At 37.7% G+C, this 16,174-nt stretch overlaps 1 protein-coding gene across 1 annotated transcript in view; it reads right to left on the minus strand.

Moving 5' to 3' along the window:
* Nucleotides 1-16,174, minus strand: part of LOC126235019 (galactoside alpha-(1,2)-fucosyltransferase 1-like) — a 90,216-nt gene that overhangs the window by 36,935 nt on the left and 37,107 nt on the right. Inside the window, exon 3 of the mRNA XM_049943754.1 lies at nucleotides 5,710-5,863. Within this exon, the coding sequence (XP_049799711.1) occupies nucleotides 5,710-5,863 (154 nt within the window). The remainder of the gene's footprint in view (nucleotides 1-5,709; nucleotides 5,864-16,174) is intronic.

Below are 16,174 nucleotides of genomic sequence, written 5' to 3' on the forward strand. Positions count from 1 at the left end.
GAGGATAATGGAATGTAGTCGAATTAAGTCGGGTGATGTTGAAGGTAGTAGATTAGGAAATGAGACACTTAAAGTAGTAAAGGAGTTTTGCTATTTGGGGAGCAAAATAACTGATGATGGTCGAAGTAGAGAGGATATAAAATGTAGACTGGCAATGGCAAGGAAAGCGTTTCTGAAGAAGAGAAATTTGTTAACATCGAGTATAGATTTAAGTGTCAGGAAGTCATTTCTGAAAGTATTTGTATGGAGTGTAGCCATGTATGGAAGTGAAACATGGACGATAAATAGTTTGGACAAGAAGAGAATAGAAGCTTTCGAAATGTGGTGCTACAGAAGAATGCTGAAGATTAGATGGGTAGATCACATAACTAATGAGGAGGTATTAAATAGAATTGGGGAGAAGAGGAGTTTGTGGCACAACTTGACCAGAAGAAGGGATCGGTTGGTAGGACATGTTCTGAGGCATCAAGGGATCACCAATTTAGTATTGGAGGGCAGCGTGGAGGGTAAAAATCGTAGGGGGAGACCAAGAGATGCATACACTAAGCAGATTCAGAAGGATGTAGGTTGCAGTAGGTACTGGGAGATGAAGAAGTTTGCACAGGATAGAGTAGCATGGAGAGCTGCATCAAACCAGTCTCAGGACTGAAGACCACAACAACAACAACAACAACTGCTTGCTCAATATACAGATTGAATAACATCGGGGAGAGGCTACAACCCTGTCTCACTCCTTTCCCAACCACTGCTTCCCTTTCATGCCCCTCGACTCTTATTACTGCCACCTGGTTTCTGTACAAATTGTAAATAGCCTTTCGCTCCCTGTATTTTACCCCTACTACATTCAGAATTTGAAAGAGAGTATTCCAGTTAGCATTGTCAAAAGCTTTCTCTAAGTCTACAAATGCTAGAAACGTAGGTTTGCCTTTCCTTAACCTTTCTTCTAAGATAAGTCGTAAGGTAAGTATTGCCTCACGTGTTCCAACATTTCTGCGGAATCCAAACTGATGTTCCCCGAGGTCCGCTTCTACCAGTTTTTCCATTCGTCTGTAAAGAATTCGCGTTAGTATTTTGCAGCTGTGACTTATTAAACTGATAGTTCGGTAATTTTCACATGTCAACACCTGCTTTCTTTGGGATTGGAATTATTACATTCTTCTTGAAGTCTGAGGGTATTTCGCCTGTCTCATACATCTTGCTCACCAGATGGTAGAGTTTTGTCATGACTGGCTCTCCCAAGCCCATCAGTAGTTCTAATGGAATGTTGTCTACTCCCGGGGCCTTGTTTCGACTCAGGTCTTTCAGTGCTCAGTCAAATTCTTCACGCAGTATCTTATCTCCAATTTCGTCTTCATCTACATCCTCTTCCATTTCCATAATATTGTCCTCAAGCACATCGCTCTTGTATAAACCCTCTATATACTCCTTCCTCCTTCCCTTCTTTGCTTAGAACTGGGTTTCCATCTGAGTTCTTGATATTCATACAAGTGGTTCTCTTCTCTCCAAAGGTCTCTTTAATTTTCCTGTAGGCAGTATCTATCTTACCCCTAGTGAGACAAGCCTCTACATCCTTACATTTGTCCTCTAGCCATCCCTGCTTAGCCATTTTGCACTTCCTGCCGATCTCATTTTTAAGACGTTTGTATTCCTTTTTGCCTGCTTCATTTACTGCATTTTTATATTTTCTCCTTTCATCAATTAAATTCAATATTTCTTCTGTTACCCAAGGATTTCTATTAGCCCTCGTCTTTTACCTACTTGATCGTCTGCTGCCTTCACTACTTCATCCGTCAGAGCTACCCATTCTTCTTCTACTGTATTTCTTTCCCCCATTCCTGTCAATTGCTCCCTTATGCTCTCCCTGAAACTCTCTACAACCTCTCGTTCTTTCAGTTTATCCAGGTCCCAACTCCTTAAATTCCCACCTTTTTGCAGTTTCTTCAGTTTCAATCTGCAGTTCATAACCAATAGATTGTGGTCAGAATCCACATCTGCCCCTGGAAATGTCTTCCAATTTAAAACCTGGTTCCTAAATCTCTGTCTTACCATTATATAATCTATGTGATACATTTTAGTATCTCCAGGATCCTTCCAGGTATACAACCTTCTTTTATGATTCTTGAACCAAGTGTTAGCTATGATTAAGTCATGCTCTGTGCAAAATTCTACAAGGCGGCTTCCTCTTTCATTTCTTCCCCCCAATCCATATTCTCCTACTATGTTTCCTTCTCTCCCTTTTCCTCCTGACGAATTCCAGTCACCCATGACTATTAAATTTTCGTCTCCCTTCACTACCTGAATAATTTCTTTTATCTCGTCATACATTTCATCTATTTCTTCATCATCTGCAGAGCTAGTTGGCATATAAACTTGTCCTACTGTAGTAGGCATGGGCTTTGTGTCTATCGTGGCCACAATAATGTGTTCACTATGCTGTTTGTAGTAGCTAACCCGCACTCCTATTTTTTTTATTCATTATTAAACCTACTCCTGCATTACCCCTATTTGATTTTGTATTTATAACCCTGTATTCACTTGACCAAAAGTCTTGTTCCTCCTGCCACCGAACTTCACTAATTCCCACTATATCTAACTTTAACCTATCTATTTCCCTTTTTAAATTTTCTAACCTACTTGCCCGATTAAGGGATCTGACATTCCACGCACCGATCCGTAGAACGCCAGTTTTCTTTCTCCTGATAACGACGTCCTCTTGAGTAGTCCCCACCCGGAGATCCGAATGGGGGACTATTTTACCTCCGGAATATTTTACCCAAGAGGATGCCATCATCATTTAATCATACAGTAAAGGTGCATTTCCTCGGGAAAAATTACGGCTGTAGTTTCCCCTTGCTTTCAGCCGTTCGCAGTACCAGCACAGCAAGGCCGTTTTGGTTAATGTTACAAGGCCAGATCAGTCCATCATCCAGACTGTTGCCCCTGCAATTATTGAAAAGGCTGCTGCCCCTCTTCAGGAACCACATGTTTGTCTGGCCTCTCAACAGATACCCCTCCATTGTGGTTGCACCTACGGTACGGCCATCTGTATCGCTGAGGCACGCAAGCCTCCTCACCAACGGCAAGGTCCATGGTTCATGGTTCATGGATGAAGAGGTAGAAGCATGAAATTTCCTGGCAGATTAAAATTGTGTGCCGGGCCGATACTCGAACTCGGGACCTTTTTCCTTTCGCGGGCAAGTGCTCTAGAACACTTGCCCGCGAAAGGCAAAAGGTCCCAAGTTCGAGTCTCGGTCGGCACACAGTTTTAATCTGCCCGGAAGTTTCATATCAGCGCACACTCCGCTGCAGAGTGAAAATCTCATTCAGGTAGAAGAATGTTATGAGACGGTAGAAAACTTAGCAGAGAGAGAGAAAAGAAACGCATCTATTGTTATAATGGGTGACTGGAATGCGGCGGTTGGTGAAGAACCAGAAGGAAAAGCTCTGGGAAAATTTGGACTGGGAGAAAGAAATGAGAGAGGGCTAAGATTGTTGGACTACTGCAATGAAAATTTCATGGTAGTTAGAAATACTCTATTTGATAACCACAAAAGACGACAGTATACTTGGATATCTCGATTTGACAACAAAAGATATCGAATTGATCACATAATGATTCAACAAAAATACCAAAATTGCCTTAAGAGTGTCAAAAACTATCCAGGGGCAGATATTTATTCAGATCATATATTAGTAGTAGCTGACGTTCTAGTTAAATTTGTAAAGAACCTGGAAAGGACAGAAGAGAGAGCACATTAACTTTGAGAAACTGAAAGGCAAAGGCAATTTTGAAAAATTAGAGAATGCATATTGTGAAATCATGATGCAAGGACAGGAAGCAGAATTCACAGAAAGAAGATGGGATCGTTTCAAAAATGGGATCAAAAAGGCAGCTAAGGAAACGCTTGGAGTCAAGGAGAGGAAAAAGTAGAGAAAGAATGGGTAACACCAGATATGATAACCAAGATGGATGATCCCAGGAAATGGAAAACTGTAAACACAGAAGAAGGGAAGCGCAACTACAGGAGGTTAAATAATAAATTAAGAAGGGAGACAGAAAAGGCAAAGGAGAAATGGCTGACAGAAAAGTGTGACAAGATAGAGAAATTAAAGAAAGAAGGAAAGTATGATTTGATATACAAAGAAACAATGAATTTGACATTCAGGGAAAAGAGAAACAACAATGGACTAAAGGAAGTAGAGGCATCAGTCGGTAAAATCATGAGTGAACACCAAGTAATAATGAGAAGATGGGAAGAATATATAGAATCGCTACGCTGTAGACAGACGACCAAGTGAAGAATACATTGGGGTAGATGAAGAAGAAGATAAAGTTGCAGATGATGATAAAGGAAATGTTATACTAACTAGTGAGATTGAAGAATCTATGAAGGAGATGAAAAATGAAAAGGCAATGGGAATTGATGAAACTCCTGTGGAACTGTTAAAGTCATTGGGGAAAGAAGGGAAAAGGGAGTTGATTGAATTGTGTAATCAAGTATACATGACAGGAAAATGGACAAAGGACTTTACAGAAAGTATCTTAATACCAACATAAAAAAACAGCAAAAATTGTGAGGAACATAGAACAGCGAGCCTGACATCACGTGCAGCCAAAGTCTTGCTGAGGTCGCTCAACAGAAGGCTGTATGGAAAGCTGAATTGCGTAATAAGAGATGAACAATTTGGTTTCAGGAGAGGAGTGGGAACTAGAGATGTGATTGGGCTGTTGTTGTTTATCACCAACACTGTTCAATATATATCTGGAGGAAATTATTAGTGAAAGTTTTGATGAAAGGAGAGGAGCTTGTATAGGGGGTCGGAGAGTGGAGTGTGTAAGATTTGCAGATGACATTGGTGTGATGGCAAAGACTGCAAGAGAGATGGAACAAATGTTAGATGATCTAAACACAAAATTAGAAGAATATGGAATGAAGAGTAATAAGAAGAAAGTGAAAAGCATGGTAATTGGAGGAAAGGGGAGAAAATGCCGTATGAATATAGGGGGAGAGGATATAGAGCAAGTGAATAACTTCAATTACTTGAGAAGTGTAATAATGGATGATATGTATTGCTCAACAGAAATTAGGAAAAGAATTGCAATAGCAAAAGAAGGATTCAAGAGGAAACAGACGTTACTTTGTGGACCACTAAACAAAGATCTGAGGAAAAGAGTTGCCAAATGTTACATCTGGAGCGTTGCACTTTATGGTGCGTAGTCCTGGACATTGAGGAAGGAAGATGAAAGAAGATTGGAGGGATTAGTGATGTTGATATGGAGAAGAATGGAAAAAGTGAAATTGAAAGACAGAATAAGGAATGAAGAAGTATTAAGAAGAGTTAGAGAAGAAAGAAACAAGCTGAAAGTGATCCGAAAGAGAAAACGGAACTGGATTGGACATCTTTTGAGGAAGGAATAGAAGGAATGGTAGAGGGAAAAAGGGGAAGAGGAAAAAGAAGACATCAAATGCTGGACAATATAAAGGGGGACAAGTACTCAGAAATGAACAAACTGGCTATGGACAGACAAAAGTGGAAGAGGCTTAACCCATGACAAGACCTGCCGTAAGGCAGAATACCATACTACTACTACTACACCCCGTATGCTCGATACTCCAGTTGAAACAAATGAGCTTGCACAAAGTTGTGTTGATAGCCGTTGCTTATGCGCCATTTGTTTGAATAGTGGTTATGGCAGGCATGGTTTACCTTAGAATAATGGGAGCCCGCCTTCTGAGCGGCAGCTTGCCTCACACGCGTCAGTGTGCATTCCGCCATGTCGGCGTACTCTCGTCGGTACCGGAACTCTATGTGAAGCTCCCCAGACATATATGCGATGGACTCGGTTACCACGATCCACTTCCTGCAACAAAACGTGTAGCTTTTTTATTTTACTTGGCCCTTGAGTTTGCACTCTTTTTAGCCTTCTGAAACACATGGTTATATTGTATACTTAATTGAACAAAGAGGACACATTAACGCATATTTAGCGATGCCAGAGGACAGTAAAAGCTCCTGTGTCATCGCCTGAGGGATCACAGACAGGGGTAATAGACATGAGCCCCTCCCCCCCCCCCCCAATCCCCTGAGCCTTACACCCCGCTCCCTCCCGGCAGTACAGTTTCAGGAAAAGGAAATCCACCGAGGATGCTATAAATCACGCAACATATAGTATGAACGCTTCAGAAGACAAGTACGCTATCTGCATAATGACTGATATCACTGGAGCGTTTGTAAATTTATGGCGGCTTGCCCTGTTCAAAAGACTGAACCAGACAGACAGCTCTAGATGTCTCTACAACAGCCTACTGCGCAGAGAGGCAGGGATCTATATATTACATGTCAGGACATGGTCCATATCCTAGCTGCTTACTGAAAATACGTCAATGTACTACAGACACTTGTGAATATGGGGAAATCCGCATCCCACACTACTTCGTCCCCAAGTGTGCCACCAGACGTGACATTACAGACCAGCATAAGAACGTGTTTGGTAATAAAGCACTCTAAAACATACACTATGTGATCAAAAGTATCCAGACACCTGGTTGAAACTGACTTACAAGTTCGTGGCGTCCTCTACCGGTAATGCTGGAATTCAGCATAGTAATAGGTTCCAGGTGAACATATATCTATGTGCAAGATGGCCAAAAGGCAGTATCTACACTTTTTAAAACTTTTTAAGTTGGTATTTTGTGTACATTTTTTTGCATTAAAGACTATATTACTTATTCATACTAGCAAATTAAAAATTATGTTAAAATATAACATGCTATATTCACGCCAATCCATGTGCAACATTTCATCTGTTTTTGTGCCTAGATAACAGGCTAAGAGACAATAGCGAATAAATAAATAAATACACACATCAAAAAAAGTTTTTCAGCACCCCGATTCCCAGAACTCCTGAAGATAGACGTTGACTGTGGATACTGTATCACAGACACAGTCCCTTTGACTGTTCAGAGATGTCACTAAACCCGCCCAAAGATGTAAACAACTATGCATGAGCAGTGTGTATTACACGGAGGGGGTCCGACAGCCGAGCGGTTCCTGTCATTCCACCAGCAAGGAGGTACACAGCTCGTGTTGTCTTCAGTTCAACCACGACTAGACGGTCAATACCGCGGTTCGATCGCGTCCGCATTGTTACCTTGTGCCAGGAAGGGCTCTCAGCAAAGGAAGTGTCCAGGCGTCTCTGAGTGAACCAAAGCGGTGTTTGTCGGATATGGAGGATGTAACGGAACATATTAAAGGCATTACTTTACCGAAGTATGCGATACCCTCCAAATTCAACCAGTTTAATGAGTATTTATGATTATAGTAAAGTTATTGTGTATGTTAACAATGATTGCACAACATGTCTCCATAAACAGTCAACCCATTAAATTATACTGAATAACTGACCCACACAAAAGTTAATATCACTTGATCACTGATACAGCAAATGTCATCATGTAAAAACACTAAGTTTATCTTAAATAATTAATATGAAGTACGAAAAATAGTGGCCAACTTAGGTATTTTGGATCTCCTTAAATAAAAATCGCCCAGTGAAACGTATTTGTTCACTAGGAGCGTTTTCACTCAGTATTCACGTAATCAATCCTATTTTAGACGAAAACCGATGTAATTCTTAATAATTCATGTTACTTACTTATTTATGCAAATTAGAGAAGTCAATTGACAAACTTCTAAAACACTGCCTTTTTGTAACAAAGAATTATTCTGTCAAGTCAACAAATCTGTCTGTCATTTTAATAACATGTTAAATTATGTCACTCGATGCAAATTAATAACTTTTCTGCACAAATTATGATAACAGATGTACATGTGACTTATAAACTATATCTCTTTTTAGTAGTTCTTTGACAATGTTATAAATACAAGCAGTCGGGGGCAGTCGGAATGTCACTTTGGTGAAGTGTGTTTCTGTGTTATTGTTTGGGATGGAAAAACAATGCAAAGAACATGTAAAGGAAGTACTACTTTGTGTTGTGTGATGGTCTTTGGTGGACAGTGGAATTTATATGGCCACCAAAGTAATAAATATTTGATGTTTACATATGTGTTGGTTTCGCTCGTTCTTTATCATCAAAAGCACATGAAAAACACGGGACCTCATGTTTTTAACCCTAGACAACCAGATTTAGAGCCAGCATCAGCATCGAGACACAGCAGCGATCCAGCAAGCAGCAGCGATTACTACAATGCATTTTAATGGCGCCAACCTAACATCAAGTGCTAACAAGCTCCGTAAATGGGAGTGAAATAGTGCGATTACAGCAATTAGCAGATATCAACGACCAGGCGGACCATTACAAAAGTGGGGGCTCGTCCGGGATCTTTAAGTGCATCGATGATAATAGTGCAGCGATAAATTTCGTAAGTGCTTAGCATTCCAAAAAAGTTTATTTGTGCAGTGTGTCAACAGTGAAAATATGTTAAAAATAAATAAATAAAGTGTGTTTGTGCGACTACGAAAAACTATCATCTCACTGCTCGGAAGATTAACGTCTGGATTATGTCAATGGAATTCATCAATCAAGACTTCAGCTTCGATAAAACCGAATAGACGTGAAGAAAGCCAACAAGAACACCGATCATGACATCATAGCATAGCTACATAAAGCAAGGTATTTTGTTGTTGTCATTTAAAATAATTTATTGTTAACATGTCTCTACCTGAGAGGGATGAGATCGTAGGAAATGTAAAAATTGAACCAGGGGATGGTGAACAATTAAACTTAACAGAGTGGCTAGCAAAGTTTACAACTCAAATAAGCTCGCAACTTAAACAATCAAGTGAAGAAAACACAGATAGACTGGATAAGTTAAGTTTGGATTTTAAACAATCAAGTGAACAAGTACGTTTAGATTTTAAACAATCAAATGAACAAGTAAGTTTGAAACTTAAAGAAAACACAGATAGACTGGATAAGTTAAGTTTGGATTTTGATCTATTAAGTACTCATCTCAATGAGAAGTGTGAGGAAATTAAAACTACCCTCAGTAAGAACACTAGCGAACAGTTGATACACTTCAGAAAAGAATTTCAAGTTAAAGTTGAAAGTTTAAATGAAAACATACAACCGAACACAGACAGCATTGCTGTCATCTACAACAGAGTAGATACTGAAGTTGAAAGATTAGATCAAAGAATAGACAAAACATCAGAAAACCTCAAACAAGAATACAACCTGTACACCACTAAAGTAGATACAAAAGTAGAAAATATACACACGAAATATACACAATTGGAAGATGCATTGATGTCAAAACAAATGTTTTACAATCAAAATACAATGTATGGGCACATCCAAGTGAAATGCTTTCTGGTGAAAATCTGCACCCTATTGACTTTATTCACCAATGTAAGGATATGTTTGTTGTAGGAATGTCAGATAACATAAAAATCAAGTTAGTAAAACGGTTTCTAGGAGGGAAGGCCCTATCCTGGGCAAATGAGAATAATGATTCTTGGAATACTTTTGAAGAGTTTGAAGCTAAATTTATTTGTAAATTTTGGTCACAGTCCATACAAGCCAGATTAAAGTCAGAATTTCTAAATGGACCAGTGTATAGAGGGAAAGTAGGGGGAATGCAAAAATTTTGCAGAGATCAGTTGAAAAAACTTGCTCATTTAAATAACTCTTTTGATATTATGACACAAATTGATGTTTTAAAAAGAAGATTACCAGAGAGACTGCAGTGGGAATTGGTCCATGGACCAGACGATTCAATGGAAGAGTTCCTGAAATTTGTAGATAGATTAGATAGGGCCTTGGAAAGAGAAAATAACCAAAGTTTTGGCTCTAGCAACAACCAGTATGGGGGGTGGAACAGGAATGTAAATAGAGATTATTATGGGAGGAGAGACTTTGAAAATTCTGGAAATAATGCTCCAAATAGGGGAGATAGGAGATATGAAAATGATTTCAGAAACAATACACAGGAGGGAGGATGGAGGAGAGATAACAGGAATGATAGAAATAGGTATTGGGGAAGAGAACCAGATAGAAGGGGGTTTGTTGAAACTAGTGAACAAAACGACAACTACAAATGGACAGACCGAGGGAACCAGCTGGGAAACGGTGGACAGTCCCACTAGATGTCTGTAGTTTTGGGGCTAGACAATATTATGACAGGACAACACATAACCGAAACTAGAAAAGGAGAGGATACAATGTAAAGAGTAAATACCATGAAAATACTGAAGTTGTTAGAATGAATAAATTAGAATTTAATAAAAGGTTTTGGGATACTATGAGTAAAAGTGATACAGTTAATAAAAACTGTGTTCAAGCACAGGCAGTTAGTGAAAGTGCAGAAGTTGAAGGTATTGCAGAGTTCCATAGTTGGGCTGAAAAAGATACTGGTGTGAATAACAAGTCAGACACACCACAAGTAGTATCTATTTTGGGGGGTTTATTTGATAAGAAGGGGGATGACGATGTGTTTAATGGAGCCAAAGACTCAATTGCTGAGATTCAGATACATAGGGGGGAAACTGAAGATGGGGTTGTTGTGGAGGAGGAGGAAGAAGTAATAGAGGGACATTTAAATAATGATCCTAAATCAAGTGATGTTACTGATGAGAGTGTGGAGGAAGAAATAAAAGTATTTGTAGAATTGAAAAGTGATTATGTGGTAAAGGTAAGTGATGTGACAAACATGGGTAATAATGAGGTTAATTTAAGTGAAATGCAGACTAGGGAATGTGTATCTGAGGACAAGCTAGTGCCTATTGGGAACTATGAAACACTAATCTATGAGAATGGCAATAATAATAATATTAAAGAAAATATAAAGGGATGGAATGTAAATGTGTGTTTTCGAGAAAAAGGGGAAAAGTTTTTAGAAGTTTTGTGGAACAACTATGGAAACTGTATAAACAAAGATGCCTTTTGGAAAGAATTAGCAAAGGTAAGTGCAACCTTGTATCCTACATGGTGGACAAGAATCCGTAGTGGACTTTATAAAAAATGGGGTGAAAACAGTAGTTTGTTAAGTGACAACACAGTGTTAAGAGGAACAGATGAAAACAAAGGTTTATGTTTAAATGTCAATGCTTTGCAAACAGAGAGGGATGTGTCTAAGTGTAGGAAAGAGACATTAGACTTAGGGACTAAAGAAATTGAAAATGATCTATTGTTTGAAAATACTGAAATAGACAAAGATGTTGAGCTAGGTTGTCTATATGTTAAAGTAAACATTGACAAGTGGGAAGGGAGAGTGTTAGTAGACACAGGAAGTCCTGTTTCTGCCATCACTTCTAGACTTAGAGGTAAGCTCAGAAATTCTCAACATTTTCCCGAGATGCTAGTTGTTGGATTAAAAGTGAAAGGAGCTACAGGCAGAGCCAGCAAGGTAGTTAAGAAACAAGTGTTACTTACTTTTAAAATTGATAACTTAAATTTTGAACATGGATGCTTAGTAGTAGATGACCTGAATGAAAATTTCATTTTAGGTATGGATTGGATATTAAAGGTGAATGCAGAGTTTAATTTTACAGCAAAACAAATGTGTATTATAGAACCTGTTACACAACAAAGCTGTGTAGTGAATTTGTTAATTTTAAACTGTGGTGACAGCTGTAACCACATTCAATCAGTGTATCATGAAAATGAGGATGTTTATTACCTGGATGAGAAGTTAGAGGAAGATGCAGAGGGTCAAGAGTTTGAGAAGTTAGTAGAGAAAAAACTGGGGGAAGCTGAAAGCCTAAATATTACACAGAAGGAAAAATTAAAAGAGTTATTATGGGAATTCCAAGATGTGTTTGATGATAGACCTGGTAGAGTGAAATATTATCAATGTAAATTACAGTTAAAACCGCATGAGCCTTTCTTTATAAAACCATATGGAATACCATTTGCAAAAAGAGACGCTGTGGAAAAAGAAATACAAAAAATGGAAAATTGGGAAGTTATAGAAAGAAGTTGCAGTGCCTACAACAACCCGTTGGTCATTGTAAAAAAGGGAGACAATAGCGTTAGGATTGTATTAGACTCCAGACATCTGAACAAGTATCTCATCAGAGAGAACGACCACCCAGAAAGTATAGATGAGCTGTTAGGTAAATTTGAGTGTGTCAAACATATGACAAGCCTAGATCTCACCGCTGGTTTTCATCAAGTTGAACTTAGTCCTGATTCGAGAAAATACACAGCCTTTTTATATAATGGTAAATGTTATCAGTATACAGTCATACCATTTGGTCTCAATGTATCAGTTGCGGAATTCATCAGAGCATTAGATTTTGTACTTGCTCATGAGACTAGTTCAAAATTAACCATTTATGTAGATGACATTTTAATCACTGGGAAAACTTGGGAAGAACACCTTGAACTATTAAGGGAGGTATTTATGAAACTCAGAAAGGGAGGAATGACATTAAAATTAGAAAAATGTAAATTTGGGCTAGAGGAGTTAAAATTTTTGGGACACATCATTACAGAACAAGGGATTTTGCCAGATAAAGACAAAATAAAAGCCATAGAAAATTTTCCAACACCTAGAAACAAGAAACAACTCAAATCATTTTTCGGCTTCACAGGATTTTACAGAAAATTCATCAGTAATCAAGCATTAAATGCAGTTTGTTTGTACAACTTACTTAAGAAAAATGTAGTGTGGGATTGGACACCAGAATGTGAAGATGCTTTTAACAAAATCAAATCGCAACTATGTAACAGCCAACTTCTACATAGACCAGACATGTCAAGCCCTTTCTGGCTAGCTACTGACAGCAGCGATGCAGGGTTAGGAGTACATTTATTTCAAGAAAAGGAAGTAAATGGAAAAATGGAACACCGAACAATCGCATTTGCCAGCAGAATTCTTCAAAAACATGAAAAACACTACACAGTGACAGAAAAGGAATTACTAGCTATACATTGGGGTTTTACAAAATTTAGAAATTACCTCTTGGGACATAAAGTAATAGTACAGACAGACCACAAAGCATTAAGCTATCTCCAAGAGTGCAGGTTATACCATAACAGACTCACCAGATGGGCCATGTTTCTCCAGCAGTTTGATTACGAAGTGAGGTACATTCAGGGAAAACAAAATGTGGTAGCAGACGCTTTATCAAGACTACCTTTGGGAAGTGATTTGGAGGGAAGTAGTGGGGAGGATGAGAGAATTTTCAAAATTATGTATCTAAAGGGCATTAAAGAGGAAAAGGAAATACAAAAAATCTGTAACGACATTAGGAGGTTTCAGAACCACGATGAAAACTGGAAACTAGTCAAAAGTTGCATAGGAAAAACTGGGGGAGAAAAGGTAGAAGCATACTATAAAGTACACAAGGGGATACTATTCAGAAGACCTAAACCCGATTTAGACTATTGGAAACTATGTTGGCCTGAGCAACAAATAGATACGCTCATTACTTATGTACATGAAAGCTTTGGCCACTGTGGCACCACTAAGTGTATTCAGAAAATACAGGAGAACATTTATTTTTACAACATTAGCAGAATAGTAAAGAAAAAGTTATCAACATGTGACAGATGTCAGAGGGTAAAAGTGACTAACCAAACAACCAGGGGAATAATGCAGAACATATTACCCACAAATAAACTCGATCTCGTTGCAACTGACATCTACGGACCATTACCCAAGACAAGGGGGGGTTACAGTTATATTTATGTCTTGGTAGACATCTTCTCCAAATTTATAAAGCTTTATCCCTTAAGGAAAGCTACCAGCAAACAGATAGTTTCAAAAATTACAAGTAATTATTTCAACACTGTGGGAAAACCAAAGGCAATACTTTCAGACAATGGGTCTCAGTTCACCTCTAACTACTGGAAAACGTTTATTGAAGACACGGGAATTAAACACATTTTAATATCTGCTTACCACCCGTCAAGCAACCCGGCTGAGAGATACATGAGAGAAATTGGAAGACTGTGCAGAACCTACTGTAGCCAGAACCACACTAATTAGTTAGAGTACATAAATAGTTTTGAAGAAATAATGAACAGCTTACAGCACTCTTCCACTGGATTTTCCCCACACGAAATAATGTACAACCAATACCCCGCTAGTTTCTTCACTGAAAACATAGAGTATCCACCTTGCAAAATTATGTCACCCCAAGAAAGAGAAGACTGTGTACGGGAAACCATGAAAAAACAAGGGGAATTGAGAAAAAGGCGACATGCAGCCAAAGGAAAAGCTACGCAGTTCAAACCAGGGGACCTTGTACTCGTCAAGACACAAGAGAAATCAAAATTATTGTCAGCTGAACTTAAAAAGTTTTTTGATATTTACATTGGTCCATTTGAAATAAAAGAAAGCCCACATCCTAATGCGTATAGACTTATCTTCCCCAGATCAAGAAGGTTATTTGGATTAAGAAACATCACTGAATTGAAACCATATAAACATGATTAAGCACATTTCCCTGTTTGAATACAGTTACTTACCCATTTTCCGTAAAGTGTTTTACCAGCAAAGATTTTTACTGGGTGTGTCAAATAGCAACTACCACTACAGACCCTGGAAAAGTTCCAGATATCTGAGACAATGTTTTTATATTTTTATTGTCACTATTGAATATTAAATATTGTGATATCCTCTTTACTTGCAATGGGCAAGAAGGTGACAAACATTTATTACTTTCTTTGTGTAATGTTGAATATGGGACATACTTGCACCAAATATAAAAGACAATGTAAAAATTGTTGTACAAGACCCATCATTTTGTTACTATTCTTTTCTTAGGCATAAGATTTGTGTACAATTTTCTACAGCCAATCAGATGTTTACCAAGTTTGATGTTTGTGTTATGTTGTGACCAAATTAAGTGTGCAATTTTGGTATTAATATGTTCTTGTACTATCTTGACTATGTGTCTCAATGGGAGACAAGTTTTTTAAATATTTTCTTTTTTTTAAATGCATATTATATTCATACATGTGACTTCTCGAGTGTTTGTGTTTATATATCATGTCCATACTTATAATTATGTTCGTTTTCATTTCCTTTATGTGGTTCAAAACTAGCAGAAAGTTGCAATATTTTCCTATGGACATCTGACCTGTCCATCTATGTAATATATTTATGTTCCTTCTATTATCTTGATTATTCTGTGACTCAATGAGAGCTGACTTTGAAATACTTTACATATATTTTTTATATATCTTAAAATCGCATGTGATACATTTGTGTCTGTTTTTGATCATTTTCCATTGTGGCTCACTGGGAGCAAAGATTAACAATTTTTTTTACTTTCATATATTACCAAATATTTTTATTATGCTGTCATACTGAGAGCCATAACACAAAGTGCAGTTGAAACAACACAACTAAAATATTTGCAGGAAAAAGTCATTTTGAAACGGTGTAACGGTCGTTGTATACATACATATTATGCATAGTAACTGACACACTTGTCCTAGTCGGCTAATATCATTAACATTCTGTAAATGATATTACCCGAGGGGGGTATTGTAACTGAACATATTAAAGGCTTTACTTTACCGAAGTATGCGATACCCTCCAAATTCAACCAGTTTAATGAGTATTTATGATTATAGTAAAGTTATTGTGTATGTTAACAATGATTGCACAGCATATCTCCATAAACAGTCAACCCATTAAATTATACTGAATAACTGACCCACACAAAAGTTAATATCACTTGATCACTGATACAGCAAATGTCATCATGTAAAAACATTAAGTTTATCTTAAATAATTAATATGATGTATGAAAAATAGTGGCCAACTTAGGTATTTTGGATCTCCTTAAATAAAAATCGCCCAGTGAAACCTATTTGTTTACTAAGAGCGTTTTCACTCAGTATTCACGTAATCAATCCTATTTTAGACGAAAACCAATGTAATTCTTAATAATTCATGTTACTTACTTATTTATGCAAATTAGAGAAGTCAATTGACAAACTTCTAAAACACTGCCTTTTTGTAACAAAGAATTATTCTGTCAAGTCAACAAATCTGTCTGTCATTTTAATAACATGTTAAATTATGTCACTCGATGCAAATTAATAACTTTTCTGCACAAATTATGATAACAGATGTACATGTGACTTATAAACTATATCTCTTTTTAGTAGTTCTTTGACAATGTTATAAATACAAGCAGTCGGGGGCAGTCGGAATGTCACTTTGGTGAAGTGTGTTTCTGTGTTATTGT

The sequence above is a fragment of the Schistocerca nitens genome, chromosome 2 (assembly GCF_023898315.1).
Source record: "Schistocerca nitens isolate TAMUIC-IGC-003100 chromosome 2, iqSchNite1.1, whole genome shotgun sequence".
Lineage (NCBI taxonomy): Eukaryota > Metazoa > Arthropoda > Insecta > Orthoptera > Acrididae > Schistocerca > Schistocerca nitens.